The 13,898-nt window shown below is 48.8% G+C and overlaps 1 protein-coding gene across 5 annotated transcripts in view; it reads right to left on the reverse strand.

The window, feature by feature from the left end:
- Positions 1 to 13,898, reverse strand: part of LOC140405340 (centrosomal protein of 128 kDa-like) — a 589,746-nt gene that overhangs the window by 539,785 nt on the left and 36,063 nt on the right. For all 5 annotated transcript variants that reach the window (XR_011938602.1, XM_072493651.1, XM_072493643.1 and 2 more), the window contains exon 8: positions 10,927 to 11,043. Coding sequence is in view for 4 of the 5 variants with exons in the window: in XM_072493651.1 (XP_072349752.1) it covers positions 10,927 to 11,043 (117 nt within the window). In the remaining variant the exon portion in view is untranslated. The remainder of the gene's footprint in view (positions 1 to 10,926; positions 11,044 to 13,898) is intronic.

Consider the following 13,898-nt stretch of genomic DNA (forward strand, 5'->3'; position numbering starts at 1 on the left):
TCCCCCTCCCTCACTGCTCCAAGGCCCTGAAACGCTTACTGGGATTTTTTTCTTATTATGCCCAGTGGGTCCCCAACTATGCAGACAAGGCCCGTCCGCTAATCCAATCCACGGTTTTTCCCCTGTTGACAGAGGCCCGCCAGGCCGTCAGCCGCATCAAAGCGAACATTGCAAAGGCCACGATGCACGCCATCGACGACTCTTCCCCCCTCCCCTTCCAGTTCAAGAGCGACGCGTCCGACGTAGCTCTGGCGGCCACCCTCAACCAAGTGGGCAGACCCGCCTTCTTCTCACGCACCCGCCACGCTTCAGAAATCCACCATTCCTCAGTTGAAAAGGGGGCCCAGGCCATAATAGAAGCTGTGCGGCATTGGAGGCATTACCTGGCCAGCAGGAGGTTCACTCTCCTCACTGACCAACGGTCGGTGACCTTTATGTTTGATAATGCACAGCGGGGAAAGATAAAGAACAAGATCTTACGGTGGAGGATCGAACTCTCCACCTACAACTATGATATCTTATATCGTCCCGGGAAGCTGAACATGCCTCCTGATGCCCTATCCCACGGCACATGTGCCAACGCACAAGTGGACCGCCTCCGAGCCCTCCACGAGGATCTCTGCCACCCGGGGGTCACTCGATTCTTCCATTTCATTAAAACCCGCAACCTGCCTTATTCCATCGAGGTGGTCAGGACAGCCACCAGGAACTGCCAAATCTGCGCGGAGTGCAAGCCGCACTTCTACAGGCCAGAGAAAGCGCACCTGATAAAGGCTTCCCGTCCTTTGAACGCCTCAGTATGGACTTCAAAGGGCCCCTCCCCTCCACCAACCGCAACACGTACTTCCTGAACGTGATTGACGAGTACTCCCGGTTCCCGTTCGCCATTCCCTGCCCCGACATGACTGCAGCCGCCGTCATAAAAGCCCTCCACAGTATCTTTACGCTGTTCGGTTTCCCCGCCTACATACACAGCGATAGGGGGTCCTCCTTTATGAGCGACGAACTGCTCAGTCAATTCCTGCTCAGCAAAGGCATTGCCTCGAGCAGGACGATCAGTTACAACCCCCGGGGAAACGGACAGGTAGAGAGGGAGAACGGAACGGTCTGGAAGATCGTCCTACTGGCCCTACGGTCCAGGAATCTCCCAGTCTCCCGCTGGCAGGAGGTCCTCCCGGATGCCCTCCACTCCATCCAGTCACTGCTGTGTACCACGATCAACCAAACACCTCACGAACGTCTCCGTGTCTTCCCTAGGAAGTCCTCCTCTGGGACCTCGCTCCCAACCTGGCTGGCTGCTCCTGGACCCATCCTGTTCCGCAAACACGTGCAGACACACAAGTCGGACCCATTGGTCGAGAGGGTCCATCTCCTCCACGCTAACCCTCAGTACGCCTACGTGGCATACCCCGACGGCCGACAGGATACGGTCTCCCTAAGGGACCTGGCGCCCGCTGGATCCCCACACACACCCCCACCACCAATCCCACCCTCCCTCTCACCGGCGCACCCCACAGCAGCCCCTTTCCCAGGTGGATCGGTCCACCCACCGGTCCCGTCTAGGGGTGATGAAGCTGCCGAAGCCATGCTCCCGGAGCCACAGATGCCCGAGCCGGCGCCTGCATCACCACCGAAGCTACGATGATCGCAGAGGACGACCAGGGCCCCCGATCAACTAATTGCTTCATTCGGAACAGTAAATAAAGTTTGTAAATAGTTGCGAAGCAACAAGGCAAAACCACTGTACTGATGTATACCGGGTACCTCCATAACCTTAACCTCTACCACTGTGTAATGCGAGGCCACCAGCCCCGCCGGACTCTTTTTTTAACAGGGGGTGAATGTGGTAGTCGGTATTAGAGGTATTACGGTACCCTGTAATGCTGTAAGACCATTGGTGTAGGAGGTACTGTTTTCATTGGTTAAGCCTGCCTGCTGGTTCCGCCCTGTAAGGCGGAGTATAAGAGCCCGTGTCTCCCCAGCAGCTGCCTTCTGTACCTGCACTGCTGGGGGAAACAGCTAGTGTAATAAAGCCTGCAATTGTCTCCAATCTCGCTTCTGGAGTTATTGATCGAGCATCATAGACTAATGCACAAAAGGAAACATCCTTTCCATGTCCACCTTATCAAAACTATTCAGGATCTTATATATTTCAATCAAGTCAGCCCTCACTCTTCTAAACTCCAGTGGAAACAAGCCCAGTCAGTCTACCCTTTCCTCATAAGATAACTGGTTTGTTCCAGGTATCAATCCAGTAAACCTCTTCTGAATCTCCTCCAATCCACTTGCATCCTTCCTTAAATAAGATAACCAAATTGCACATAATATTCGAGATGTGGTCTCATCAATGCCCTCTGTAATTGAAGCATAACATCCTTAGTTGTATGTTTAATTCCTTTCACAATGAAGGATAGCATTCAGTTAGCCTTCTTAATTACTTGCTGCACTTGCACACTAACCTTTGTGACTCATGCAGTAAGATGCCTAGACCCTCTGAACCTCCCTATTTTTGTGTCATCTGCAAATTTAGCTACCATGCCTTCACACCCTCATCCGAGTCATTGAGGTAAATTGTAAAAAGTTGAGGCCCCAGCACAGACCCATGTGGGACTACACTCATCACATCTCATCACATTTTGCTTTGTGTGTCTAAATATTGCTTATTGTTCCCGGGGATTGTTCATTAGTATGCAGATGGCTGTTGTTTTATTATGCTGATGGTTACTGGTATCGATATTGTCTGGCCTTTCCAGAGGTAAATACACAGCCAACCTGCAGCTGCTGGTTTTTGTCCTGTTGGCTGACTTTCCCATCAGCCTTTGCCATTCGCCATTTTGAATCGGGAGTTGGCCATTTTAAGTGGCTACAGGCTGAAGTCCATCAGGGACATGAGAGCAGTCAACGCAGCTCCATCAATGTTCTCAGTTCAGCTTCCCTAGTGATTGCCGTTTCTCCCAAGTTCCTGTTTCCCTTCCACTTCTTGACTTACAGCTATTACGAGTGGAATAGAACATAGAACATAGAATTTGTATCCACGCTAGTGAAAACAGAAGCAAAATACTTGTTAATTTCATCTGCCATTATCACTCTGTAGAGGACCAACACTTACTCTTTTCCTTTTTACCTACCTGCAGAGACTCTGGTTATCCGGTAAACTACTGTACGTTTAAGTCTCTGGAGTGGGAAATTAGCCCATGATCATCGGAGTCAGAGCTGAGTGTGCTAATGTTGAGCGAAAACTGACAATAAACCTCTCACCTTTACTACTTGCTCTCACCCCTTTCAAAGCCTCATCAAAATCTATTGCTTTTAGACGTTGGCATGTAGGGGAATGCCCTTGGGTTGGAGGAACAATTAAGTGTACGGTGCTCACAACTTTGATGATGTTTCGAGAGATATGTTACAGATTGGAGGTTTAACATTGCATGCTTGTCTCTTTAAATGTTTTCTCAATCTAGCTGGTCAGGTCTTCTATCTGTACATTGAGTCACATCTTCAAAAGGAACTAATATTTCATGAACCCCTTTGTGCCACCCACCCCTTGCAACCCCTCCACTTATTTCAACCACTTGATGCACACAGCTAATACATTAGAGAAATGTTTTGAAACCACTTGCAATTTCTCCTGAGCAATCACATGTGCCATTTATTTTGAGTATCAAGAGGCCTGTGCACCTCAAAAATTATCACAACCAGTTTGGGGGCGAGATTCTCCACTCCCGCACCGGTTGGGAGAATCGCCTGGGCCGCCAAAATTTCCCGGGATGCCGGTCCGACGCCCTCCCACGATTCTCCCAAGCGGCGGGAACGGCTGCAGGCCGGAGAATCGCCGGAGACACCCAAAATGGCGATTCTCCGGCACCCCCGCTATTCTCAGGCCCGGATGGGCCGAGCGGCCAGGCCAAAACGGCGGGTTCCCCCCGGCGCCGTCCACACCTGGCCGCTGCCGTCGGGAACAGCGCGGGAATGCTGGGGGGGGGGGGGGGGGGGGATCCTGCACTGGGGGGCACCTCAAATGTGGCTCGGCCCACGATCGGTGCCCACCGATCGTCGGGCCGTCCTCTCTGAAGGAGGACCTCCTTCCTTTCGCGGCCCCGCAAGATCCGTCCGCCATCCTCTTGCGGGGCAGACTCAAGAGAGGACGGCAACCACGCATGCGCGGGTTGGCACCGGCCAACCCGCGCATGCGCGGGTGACGCCAGTTATGCGGCGCCAGCCGCGGCATCAATGCGGCGCCGCCTTTACGCGGCGACAAGGCCTGGCGTGTGTAGATGATGCAGCCCCGATCCTAGCCCATTGTCGGGGCCTGAATCGGTCGGGATTGGGGCCGTTTCGCGCCGTCGTGAACCTCGACGGCGTTCACGACGGCGTGGGCACTTCGGCGCGGGAGTGGAGAATCCCGCCCAGGGTGCCTGCAGGGAGTAATTAGTGACATAATACCAAGAGTTTGACACAAGCCATTGTTGCCTCCAGAAAATCTGTACACTTCAGCCAATTTATAAACAAATCTAGATCACATGAAGTGTAGAAAGCTGTGCTGGAGCATAAATTCACCTCACAGGTCGGAACTGTAAAGATGCAGCTGATTTAACAGAGCTATGAATATCAGATTGGCCCAGGAATTCAAACTGCCAGAGTAATTCCAAAGTGTTTTTTTTAAAAAGCCACAATGAGAAATTTGAACGCAGGCAAGCGTACAATAGCTTGCTTTAAACCTGTCCACCTACCCAAAGATCTGGAATGTAAACACACCAGTACGTTTTAATAGATTTACAGTCAGACGGTCGGGCAGAGAGTTAGAGGGGTCTGTTGTATAGTTACCTGGGTGCAAGACATGTAATAATAATAATCTTTATTATTAGCATAAGTAGGCTTACATTAACACTGCAATGAAGACAGCACGGTGGCGCAATGGGTTTGTCCTGCTGCCTCACAGCGCCTAGGTCCCAGGTTCGATCCCGGCTCTGGGTCACTGTCCGTGTGGAGTTTGCACATGTTTGTGTGGGTTTCGCCCCCACAACCCAAAGATGTGCAGGGTAGGTGGACTGGCCACGTTAAATTGCCCCTTAATTGGAAAAAAAATGAATCGGGTACTCTAAATTTATTTTTAAAAAGAAAAAAAACACTGCAATGAAGATACTGTGAAAATCCCCTAGTCGCCACATTCCGGCGCCTGTTCGGGTACACAGAGGGAGAATTCAGAATGTCCAATTCACCTAACAGCACATCTTTTGAGATTTGTGGGAGAGGAAATCCACGCAGACACGGGGAGAACGTGCAGACTCCCCACACAGTCAGTGACCCAAGCCAGGAATCGAACCTGGGACTCTGGCACGGTGAAGCAACAGTGCTACCCACTGCGTTACCGTGCCACCCTCCTCTCTCTAACATTTCCTGGACAACTATGCAGACAATGGGCAGCACGGTAGCATTGTGGATAGCACAATTGCTTCACAGCTCCAGGGTCCCAGGTTCGAGTCCGGCTTGGGTCACTGTCTGTGCGTCTGCACATCCTCCCCGTGTATGCGCGGGTTTCCTCCGGGTGCTCCGGTTTCCTCCCAAAGATGTGCAGGTTAGGTGGATTGGCCATGATAAATTGCCCTTAGTGTCCAAAATTGCCCTTAGTGTTGGGTGGGTTTGCTGGGTTATGGGGATAGGGTGGGGGTGTGTGCTTGGGTAGGGTGCTCTTTCCAAGGGCCGGTGCAGACTCGATGGGCCGAACGGCCTCCTTCTGCACTGTAAATTCTATGACATCTATGACAACTATGATGAAGTTGGAAGACTCCGAGGTCTCCGAACTAACTTAGAGTTGGAGACTTTTCAGAGAGTTACAGATAAGGGGAATTACCCACTGGAAGTTGAAACTTCCCCAAAAAATTCCTATGGAGTCCTTGCACTGCTCCCCCAGTGGATGTTCTGGGAGTACCTCTGGGTTATGACCTTCCAGAGACCAGGAATCCGGGTCAATGCGTTTGATGCACCCTTATAGATTTTTATATTTAAATTGAATTTAAGTTCACTGTTCTTTCTAGGATTGCACTATAGGTTTTATCTCTGCTGGGAAGCGAGTTCTCAATGTTGGGAAGGGACCTGGTACCACTAACCATTCAAACCTACTCATGACACCAGTGCCATATTACATACTTGAAACCTATTGCCATCTCAGCAACTAGGGCATGACCTAAATCCCAAGGATATTTATATTAATTAGATATATCCCTGTTTTTCACCTGCATTTGGACAGCAGCCTTATGTTTTCAATAAAGTTTTTTTTTTTTTTTAAAAAGGGTGCCTAGCATTCAAGCGGGATAAATCCTGTAGTATCATCTGGGAAAACAAGAACATCTATTTTTTTTTTAAATAAATTGAAAATCAAAAATTCAGAATTTATGCAGATGTCAAAGTATCCATGATCTGCTCTTCTTAAGGCATGACCACAAGATTATCAGCGACAATGGTCCCCTGCTCAGACAAATGTAATACATTGGATGACACGTCCCTAAAGGCTGAGGGGCTTTCATGGTGATCAAATTCTTCCCTCAACTTTGATTAACTCTTCATTCATCACAATGTTGTTTGTGGGACCACAGTGCGCACAAACTGATGGCTGATTTTGTCTCCAGAACAACAGAGACTGCGCCCCACGGCTTTGGGGTATCCGGAGGCCATGAAAGCCACTATGGAAAAGGACGCACTGATTTTCTTTACTAGAAATGGAGGTTTTCAAATATTTATTACCACAAAATGGGGATTTAAAAGGCTAATGATGGCCATGAAACTATTGTTGATTGTTGTTCAAACCCATCTGCTTCACTCGTGTCCTTTAGGGAAGGAAATCTGGTTTCCTTATCTGTCTGGCCTACATGTGACTCCAGACCCACATCAACGTGGTCGACTCTTAACCGTGCTCTGAACTGGGCTCATAAGGGCTGCACGGTGGCACAGTGGTTAGCACTGCTGCCATCCAGCTTCAGGGTCCCGGGTTCAATTCTTGCCTCGCTGACTGTCAGTGTAAAATTTGTACTTTCTCCGTGTTTGCCTGGGTTTCCTCCGGGTGCTCCGGTTTCCTCCCACAGTCCAAAGATGTGCAGGTTAGGTGGATTAGCCATGATAAATTGCCCCTTAAGTGTCCAAAAGGTTAGATAAGGTTACTGGGTTATAGAGATTGGGTGGAGATGTGGGATTAAGTAAGATGCTCTTTCCAAGGGTTAGTGCAGACTCGATGGCCCGAATGGCCTCTTTCTACACTGTAAATTCTATGATTCTAAATGACTGAATAAGCCACTCAGTTCAAGGGTGATTAGGGATGGGCAACAAATGCTGAACTTGCCAGAGACACCCACTTCCCATGAAAGAATCTTTAAAAAAAACAACCAATGCCATCTTAATTTTCAATATTCAGCACGATGCAATGGCAGCATTACCCAAGTAAGAAGTCTTACAACACCAGTTAAAGTCCAACAGGTTTGTTTCAAACACTAGCTTTCGGAGCACTGCTCCTTCCTCAGGTGAATGAAGAGGTATGTTCCAGAAACTTATATATATAGACAAATTCAAAGATGCAAGACCATGTTTAGAATGCGAGCATTTGCAGGTTACTAAGTCTTTACAGATCCAGAGACAGGGGTAACCCCAGGCTAAAGAGGAGTGAATTGTCTCAAGCCAGGACAGTTGGTAGGATTTCGCAAGCCCAGGCCAGATGGTGGGGGATGAATATAATGCGACATGAATCCCAGGTCCCGGTTGATGCCATACTCATGTGTGCGGAACTTGGCTATAAGCTTCTGCTCGGTGATTCTGCGTTGTCGCGCTTCCTGAAGGCCGCCTTGGAGAACGCTTACCCAGAGATCAGAGGCTGAATGCCCTTGACTGCTGAAGTGTTCCCCGACTGGAAGGGAACATTCCTGCCTGGTGATTGTCGCGCGATGTCCGTTCATTCGTTGTCGCAGCGTCTGCATGGTCTCGCCAATGTACCACGCTTCGGGACATCCTTTCCTGCAGAATATGAGGTAGACAACATTGGCCGAGTCGCACGAGTATGTACCGCGTACCTGGTGGGTGGTGTTCTCACGTGTAATGGTGGTATCCATGTCAATGATCTGGCACGTCTTGCAGATTGCCATGGCAGAGTTGTGTGGTGTCGTTGTCGTTGTCGCTGTTCTGAAGACTGGGTAGTTTGCTGCAAACAATGGTTTGTTTGAGGATGCGCGGTTGTTTGAAGGCAAGTAGTGGGGGTGTGGGGATGACCTTGGCAAGATGTTCATCTTCATCGATGACGTGTTGAAGGCTGCGAAGATGATGTCGTAGTTTCTCCGCTCCAGTAAAGCAGAGTACTCGGTCGGTTGTGTCCCATGTTTGTCTTCTGAGGAGGTCGGTGCGGTTTTTCGCTGTGGCGCGTTGGATCTGTCGATTGATGAGTCGAGCGCCATATCCCGTTCGTACGAAGGCATCTTTCAGCGCCTGTTGATGTCTGTTACGCTCCTCCTCGTCTGAGCAGATCCTGTGTATACGGAGGGCTTGTCCATAGGGGATGGCTTCTTTAATGTGTTTAGGGTGGAAGCTGGAGAAGTTGAGCATCGTGAGGTTATCCGTGGGCTTGCGGTAAAGCGAAGTGCTGAGGTGACCGTCCTTGATGGAGACGAGTGTGTCCAAGAATGCAAATGATTTTGGAGAGTAGTCCATGGTGAGTCTGATGGTTGGATGGAACTTATTAATGTCATCGTGCAGTCGTTTCAGTGATTCTTCGCCGTGGGTCCAAAGGAAAAAAATGTCATCAATGTATCTGGTGTATAACGTCGGTTGAAGGTCCTGTGCGGTGAGTAAGTCTTGTTCAAACTTGTGCATGAAGATGTTGGCCTATTGGGGTGCAAATCTGGCCCCATGGCTGTTCCGTGCGTCTGGATGAAGAACTTGTTGTCGAAGGTGAAGACGTAGTGATCCAGAATGAAGCGGATGAGTTGCAGAATGCGACTGGAGATTGGCAGTTGTCGGTGTTGAGTACGGAGGCTGTTGCAGCAATGCCATCGTCATGGGGGATGCTGGTGTAGAGTGCCGAGACGTCCATTGTGAAGAGGAATGTTCCTGGTTCAACTGGTCCATGGGTGCTGAGTTTCTGTAGGAAGTCCGTTGTGTCGCGACAGAAGTTGGGCGTACCTTGTACGATGGGTTTCAAGATGCTGTTGATGTAGCCAGAAAGGTTCTCACACAGGGTCCCATTGCCTGAAACAATAGGACGTCCTAGTGTGTTCGCCTTTTGTATTTTCGGGAAGCAGTAGAGATCTCCAATGCGGGGAGTACGTGGGATGAGAGCACGTAGGGTGCTCTGAAGGTCTGGATCCAAGGTCTTGATCAGTCTGTTGAGTTGGCGGATGTGTTCCTTGGTCGGATCTGCGGGTAACTGTTTGTAGTGTTCCTGGTTGTTGAGTTGTCGGTATACTTCTTTGCAGTAGTCCGTTCTGTTCAGTGTGACAGTGGCCCCTCCTTTGTCTGCTGGTTTGATGACGATGCTGCGGTTGGTCGAGAGCGCGGATGGCGTTGCGTTGTGCTTGGGTGACGTTCGGGGCGGTCTTGTGAATGCGACTGATGAATCTGGCATTGACGCGACTCCTGACGGCTTGAGCATACATGTCGAGTCTAGGGCAGCGGCATTCCGGAGGGGTCCAATTCCACTCTTTCCTCTTCGGTTGCCGCACCGCAGATCTCTCGGTCTGCTGTTCCGGTTCATTGGTAGTCTCCTTGGGTTCGCTGTCGGCCTCTTGGGGTCTGTGGAAGAATTCCCGGAGCCTCATTCGCCTGATGAATTCCTCCGTGTCTGCCGCGAGACTGATGGGGTCCATTTGGGTGGTGGTGCAGAAATTGAGCCCTCTGCTGAGGACTTTGATTTCGTCTGGTTGAAGGGTGCAGTCCAACAAGTTGACAATAGATTTCCCTGTATTGTTTTCTACTGTGGCACCGGGGGTGGCTTGGTTGCTGCCGGTGGTGATGCCGAGTTTCTCAAGCTTCCTGTTCTTGGTGTGCATATAGGTGGCATAGTATTGTTGTCTCATCTGTTTGGCAGTGTCCCGCAGCTGGTCTGCTGCGTCCTGAGCGCAAGTTGAGAATATGGCCAATATCTTGGTTTCCAGGTTGCGCCGTCTGCTGTAGAGCTGGCGTGCGAGGTAGTTGAGTAGTGTGAGAGAGGTGCGACGGCAGAGTCTCTCAGCGCAGTCTATATATATGTTTCTGGAACATACCTCTTCATTCACCTGAGGAAGGAGCAGTGCTCCGAAAGCTAGTGTTTGAAACAAACCTGTTGGACTTTAACCTGGTGTTGCAAGACTTCTTATTGTACTCACCCCAGTCCAACGCCTGCATCTCCACATCACAGCATTACCCAAGACAGAAGAAAGTAGACATAATGGAAAGTAAAAAGCAAATCTTTTCAAAAAGATAAAGCAGCTTCAGTTATCAAGAAAGCAGAAGTTTGGAACTATTCACTACAACTGACAATAATGCCTCTGGAACCCCCTTTTAGGGCAGGATCGTCAACGTGGTGAGAACAGCAGGCTGACTCTCCATTTTACACATCACCCAACCTTCCCGTCCATGAAGGTGATAGGAAGGGATGTCAGGTGGGGTGTGTGACACAGACAGCCTATCAGTTACCACCAGTTTTTACAGCCCATAAATATCCTTCCCTGATGTCTTCTTTCATGAAATTTCTTAGTAACTTATTTCACTTGTTCTCCTTTGGAGTGAAGAGGTTAGACTTTATTTCCTAGTTTTCGCACTCGTGGTCCTTGGCGTCTGATCCCTTTCCCAAAGTTTTGCCTGGAGATTCCCAAGTTTACTTGAAATTAAAATTACTGGAACTTGCTGTTACTCTTACGGAAGACCCAGTGACTAATGTTTCACGTCACCTATAACATGTTGGAGAAGTTGTCTCACCTCCTTCAGCTGTACAGCTATATGTCCTAGCTGGTCCTGCCGACGTTCAGCAAATTCGCGTTCAGTTCTCATTTCTTTCTCAATTTCTTGCAGGCGTCTTTCAACTCTTTCTGAAACCTTTGTGCAGAGAGGGCAGAGCACGTTAGGTAAGGGACCAGGAAAATTTCAGTTTGCATTTAATGCTGGCAAAAGGCCGCTTATTAGTGCCAGAAAATTAAACCCACCAGAAGTGATTCTCATTTGGTACCAATACTTGTAGACCCCAATGCTCGCTCCTCGGTTGCCAACGAGTCCGACTGATAGAATGAAGATCTTTGCTGTCTGCAGCCTGACCGCAAGGGTGGGGCAGGCAGGAGATGGGACAAAAGTGCAGGATGCTTTTTCAGATGGGTGAAACGGAGGACAAGACACGCGCTGCAGAAGAGATCAATTATTGTGATGGTAAGGGAAACAGCAAAAGCAATGTAGGTGGAAATTTGTAGCGACCCAAGGGCAGACACTACTGACTGCCATCGCAAGGTCGTTCAGAGGAGCTATTTCAGCAAGAAATACCATGAGAAACCACAATTGTATCATGAAAGTTTCAGCATCCAAGTGAAATAGGCAGCCCAAGGTCATAAAGGGAAGCGTGAACATGCAGTTCCATAAAGCTAATTTTCCTTCTGCAGTACATGTCTTGTCCCCGACTAAATGAGATTCCTCCTCCCTCTGCGTGTCACCCATCTGAAAACATCCTGCACCTTTGTCCTGTCTCCTGCCTGCCCCACCCTTGCGGTCAGGTTGCAGACTGCAAAGATCTTCATTCTATCAGTCTGTGGACTCGATGGCAACTGAGGAGCGAGCATTGGGGTCTACAAGTATCGGTACCAAATGAGGTGGATTTGTTCCACCTGTTTCTGGTACTGTTGGTTTCCAAATAATATTTAAAGTAAAGTACCAAATTGCATACTGTACCAAATTTTACAATCAGCAATCAACTAACCAGGAAAAGAGCAACTAGTTGGGCTCTGTTCACTGTTGTAACATTTGATTTGGTAACATCACACAAGGGCAGCACAGTAACATTGTGGATAGCACAATTGCTTCACAGCCCCAGGGTCCCAGGTTCGATTCCGGCTTGGATCACGGTCTGTGCGGAGTCTGCACATCCTCCCCGTGTGTGCGCGGGTTTCCTCCTGGTGCTCCGGTTTCCTCGCACAGTCCAAAGATGTGCAGGTTAGGTGGATTGGCCATGATCAATTGCCCTTAGTGTCCAAAATTGCCGTTAGTATTGGGTGGGGTTACTGGGTTGTGGGGATAGGGTGGAGGTGTGGGCTTGGGTAGGGTGCTCTTTCCAAGAGCCGGTGCAGACTCGATGGGCCAAATGGCCTCCTGCACTGTAAATTCTATGAAAAAAATTCTATGAAGAGAATTTATTGCCCATCCGAAATTGCCCTTGAGGGGGCAGTTAAGAGTCAACCACATTGCTGTGGGTCTGGAGTCACATGTAGGCCAGACCAGGTAAGGACATCAGTGAACCAAATTGGTTTTTACGACATGGTCATCATTAGACTTTTAATTCCAGATTTTTATTGAATTAAAATTTCACCATCTGCGACGGCGGGATTTGAACCTGTGTCGTCCAGAGCAGAACTCGGAGTCTCTGGATCACTTGTCCAGTGATAATACCACTACTCCACCACCTCCCCATTAATAAGGTACAAGATTTAGAAGAGCAAACTTAGGAAGTTGGATGACGTCCACAGCGGAATTGGTGGAAAGTAAAACAGAAAATAAAATGACCAAAACAGATCATTAGTTAAAAAAAAAGTGCAGATATACAGAAGAGAGAACAAATTCACATCAGCAGTTCTAGTTCTCCAGGTGAACTTTTTGTCATCTACTTCTTTCAGAAGATAAACACAAGTCAGTCAGTCTTGTACGTCCCCTCACGCACTGACACATTCTTACATGCAGTGATTATGGAGATATAGATTCTTTTTTTTATCTCCCACGTGATCAACTACACAAACTATGTCATTAAACCGCTAAATAATTTTGCACAGAACTGACCCTGGAAAAAACATCATAAAATGCTCACATATTCCACAAGTGTGAATTAATGCAACACCGCAGTACTTTGTTTCTCTCACTTGATGGTGGCAGAGAGCTTTGCAAAATGGTTACAGCGCAGGAGGCCATTCGGTCCACTGTATCCATGCCAGCTCTACAAAGGCAACTCAGCTAGCCCTTCCCCACGGTTCTGCACATTTTCTTTCTCTCCAGATAATTATCCAATTATCTCTTACACACACCACTTGCTGCATAAATAACTAAAATAAGTATTTCTTCGTGAAGCCTTTGGTTCCATTGACATTCACCTCAAGTCAGTGTATTTTGATGCTCAATTTTTCCATGAAAGAAGATTTAATTGAGGTGTTCATGATCTTTAACACCTCCACTAAATCTCTTAATGCTTTCACATCCTCCCTTTAGCAAAGTACGGTAATTAGCCAAGGGTCACAAGGTACCTAGACCTCTCTCTTCCCATTAGAGAGACAAATTAGCTATATACCTTGAGCGGCACCACTCCACAAGTGAGGGGCACCACTCCACAAGCTTGGAGCAAGGCAAGGAGGCAGACCTCCGTGAACTACCACAGCCAGTAGAGACGTTGAACCCATGGCGTTGATGTTATTCTGCATTACACTCCAGCTAACCAAACCCCATACCCGAACCTGTGATGCCCAGAATTGGACACAGTACTACAAGTACGGCACGATAGCACAGTGGTTAGCACTGTTTCTTCACATCGCCAGGGACCCAGGTTCGATTCCCGCTTGGGTCACTACCTGCGTGGAGTCTGCACGTTCTCCACATGTCTGCGTGGGTTTCCTCCGGTACTCCGGTTTCCTCCCACAAGTCCCGAAAGACGTGCTTGTTAGGTGAATTGGGCATTCTGAATTCTCCCTCTGTGTACCTGAACAAGCAGC

The sequence above is a fragment of the Scyliorhinus torazame genome, chromosome 2 (assembly GCF_047496885.1).
Source record: "Scyliorhinus torazame isolate Kashiwa2021f chromosome 2, sScyTor2.1, whole genome shotgun sequence".
Lineage (NCBI taxonomy): Eukaryota > Metazoa > Chordata > Chondrichthyes > Carcharhiniformes > Scyliorhinidae > Scyliorhinus > Scyliorhinus torazame.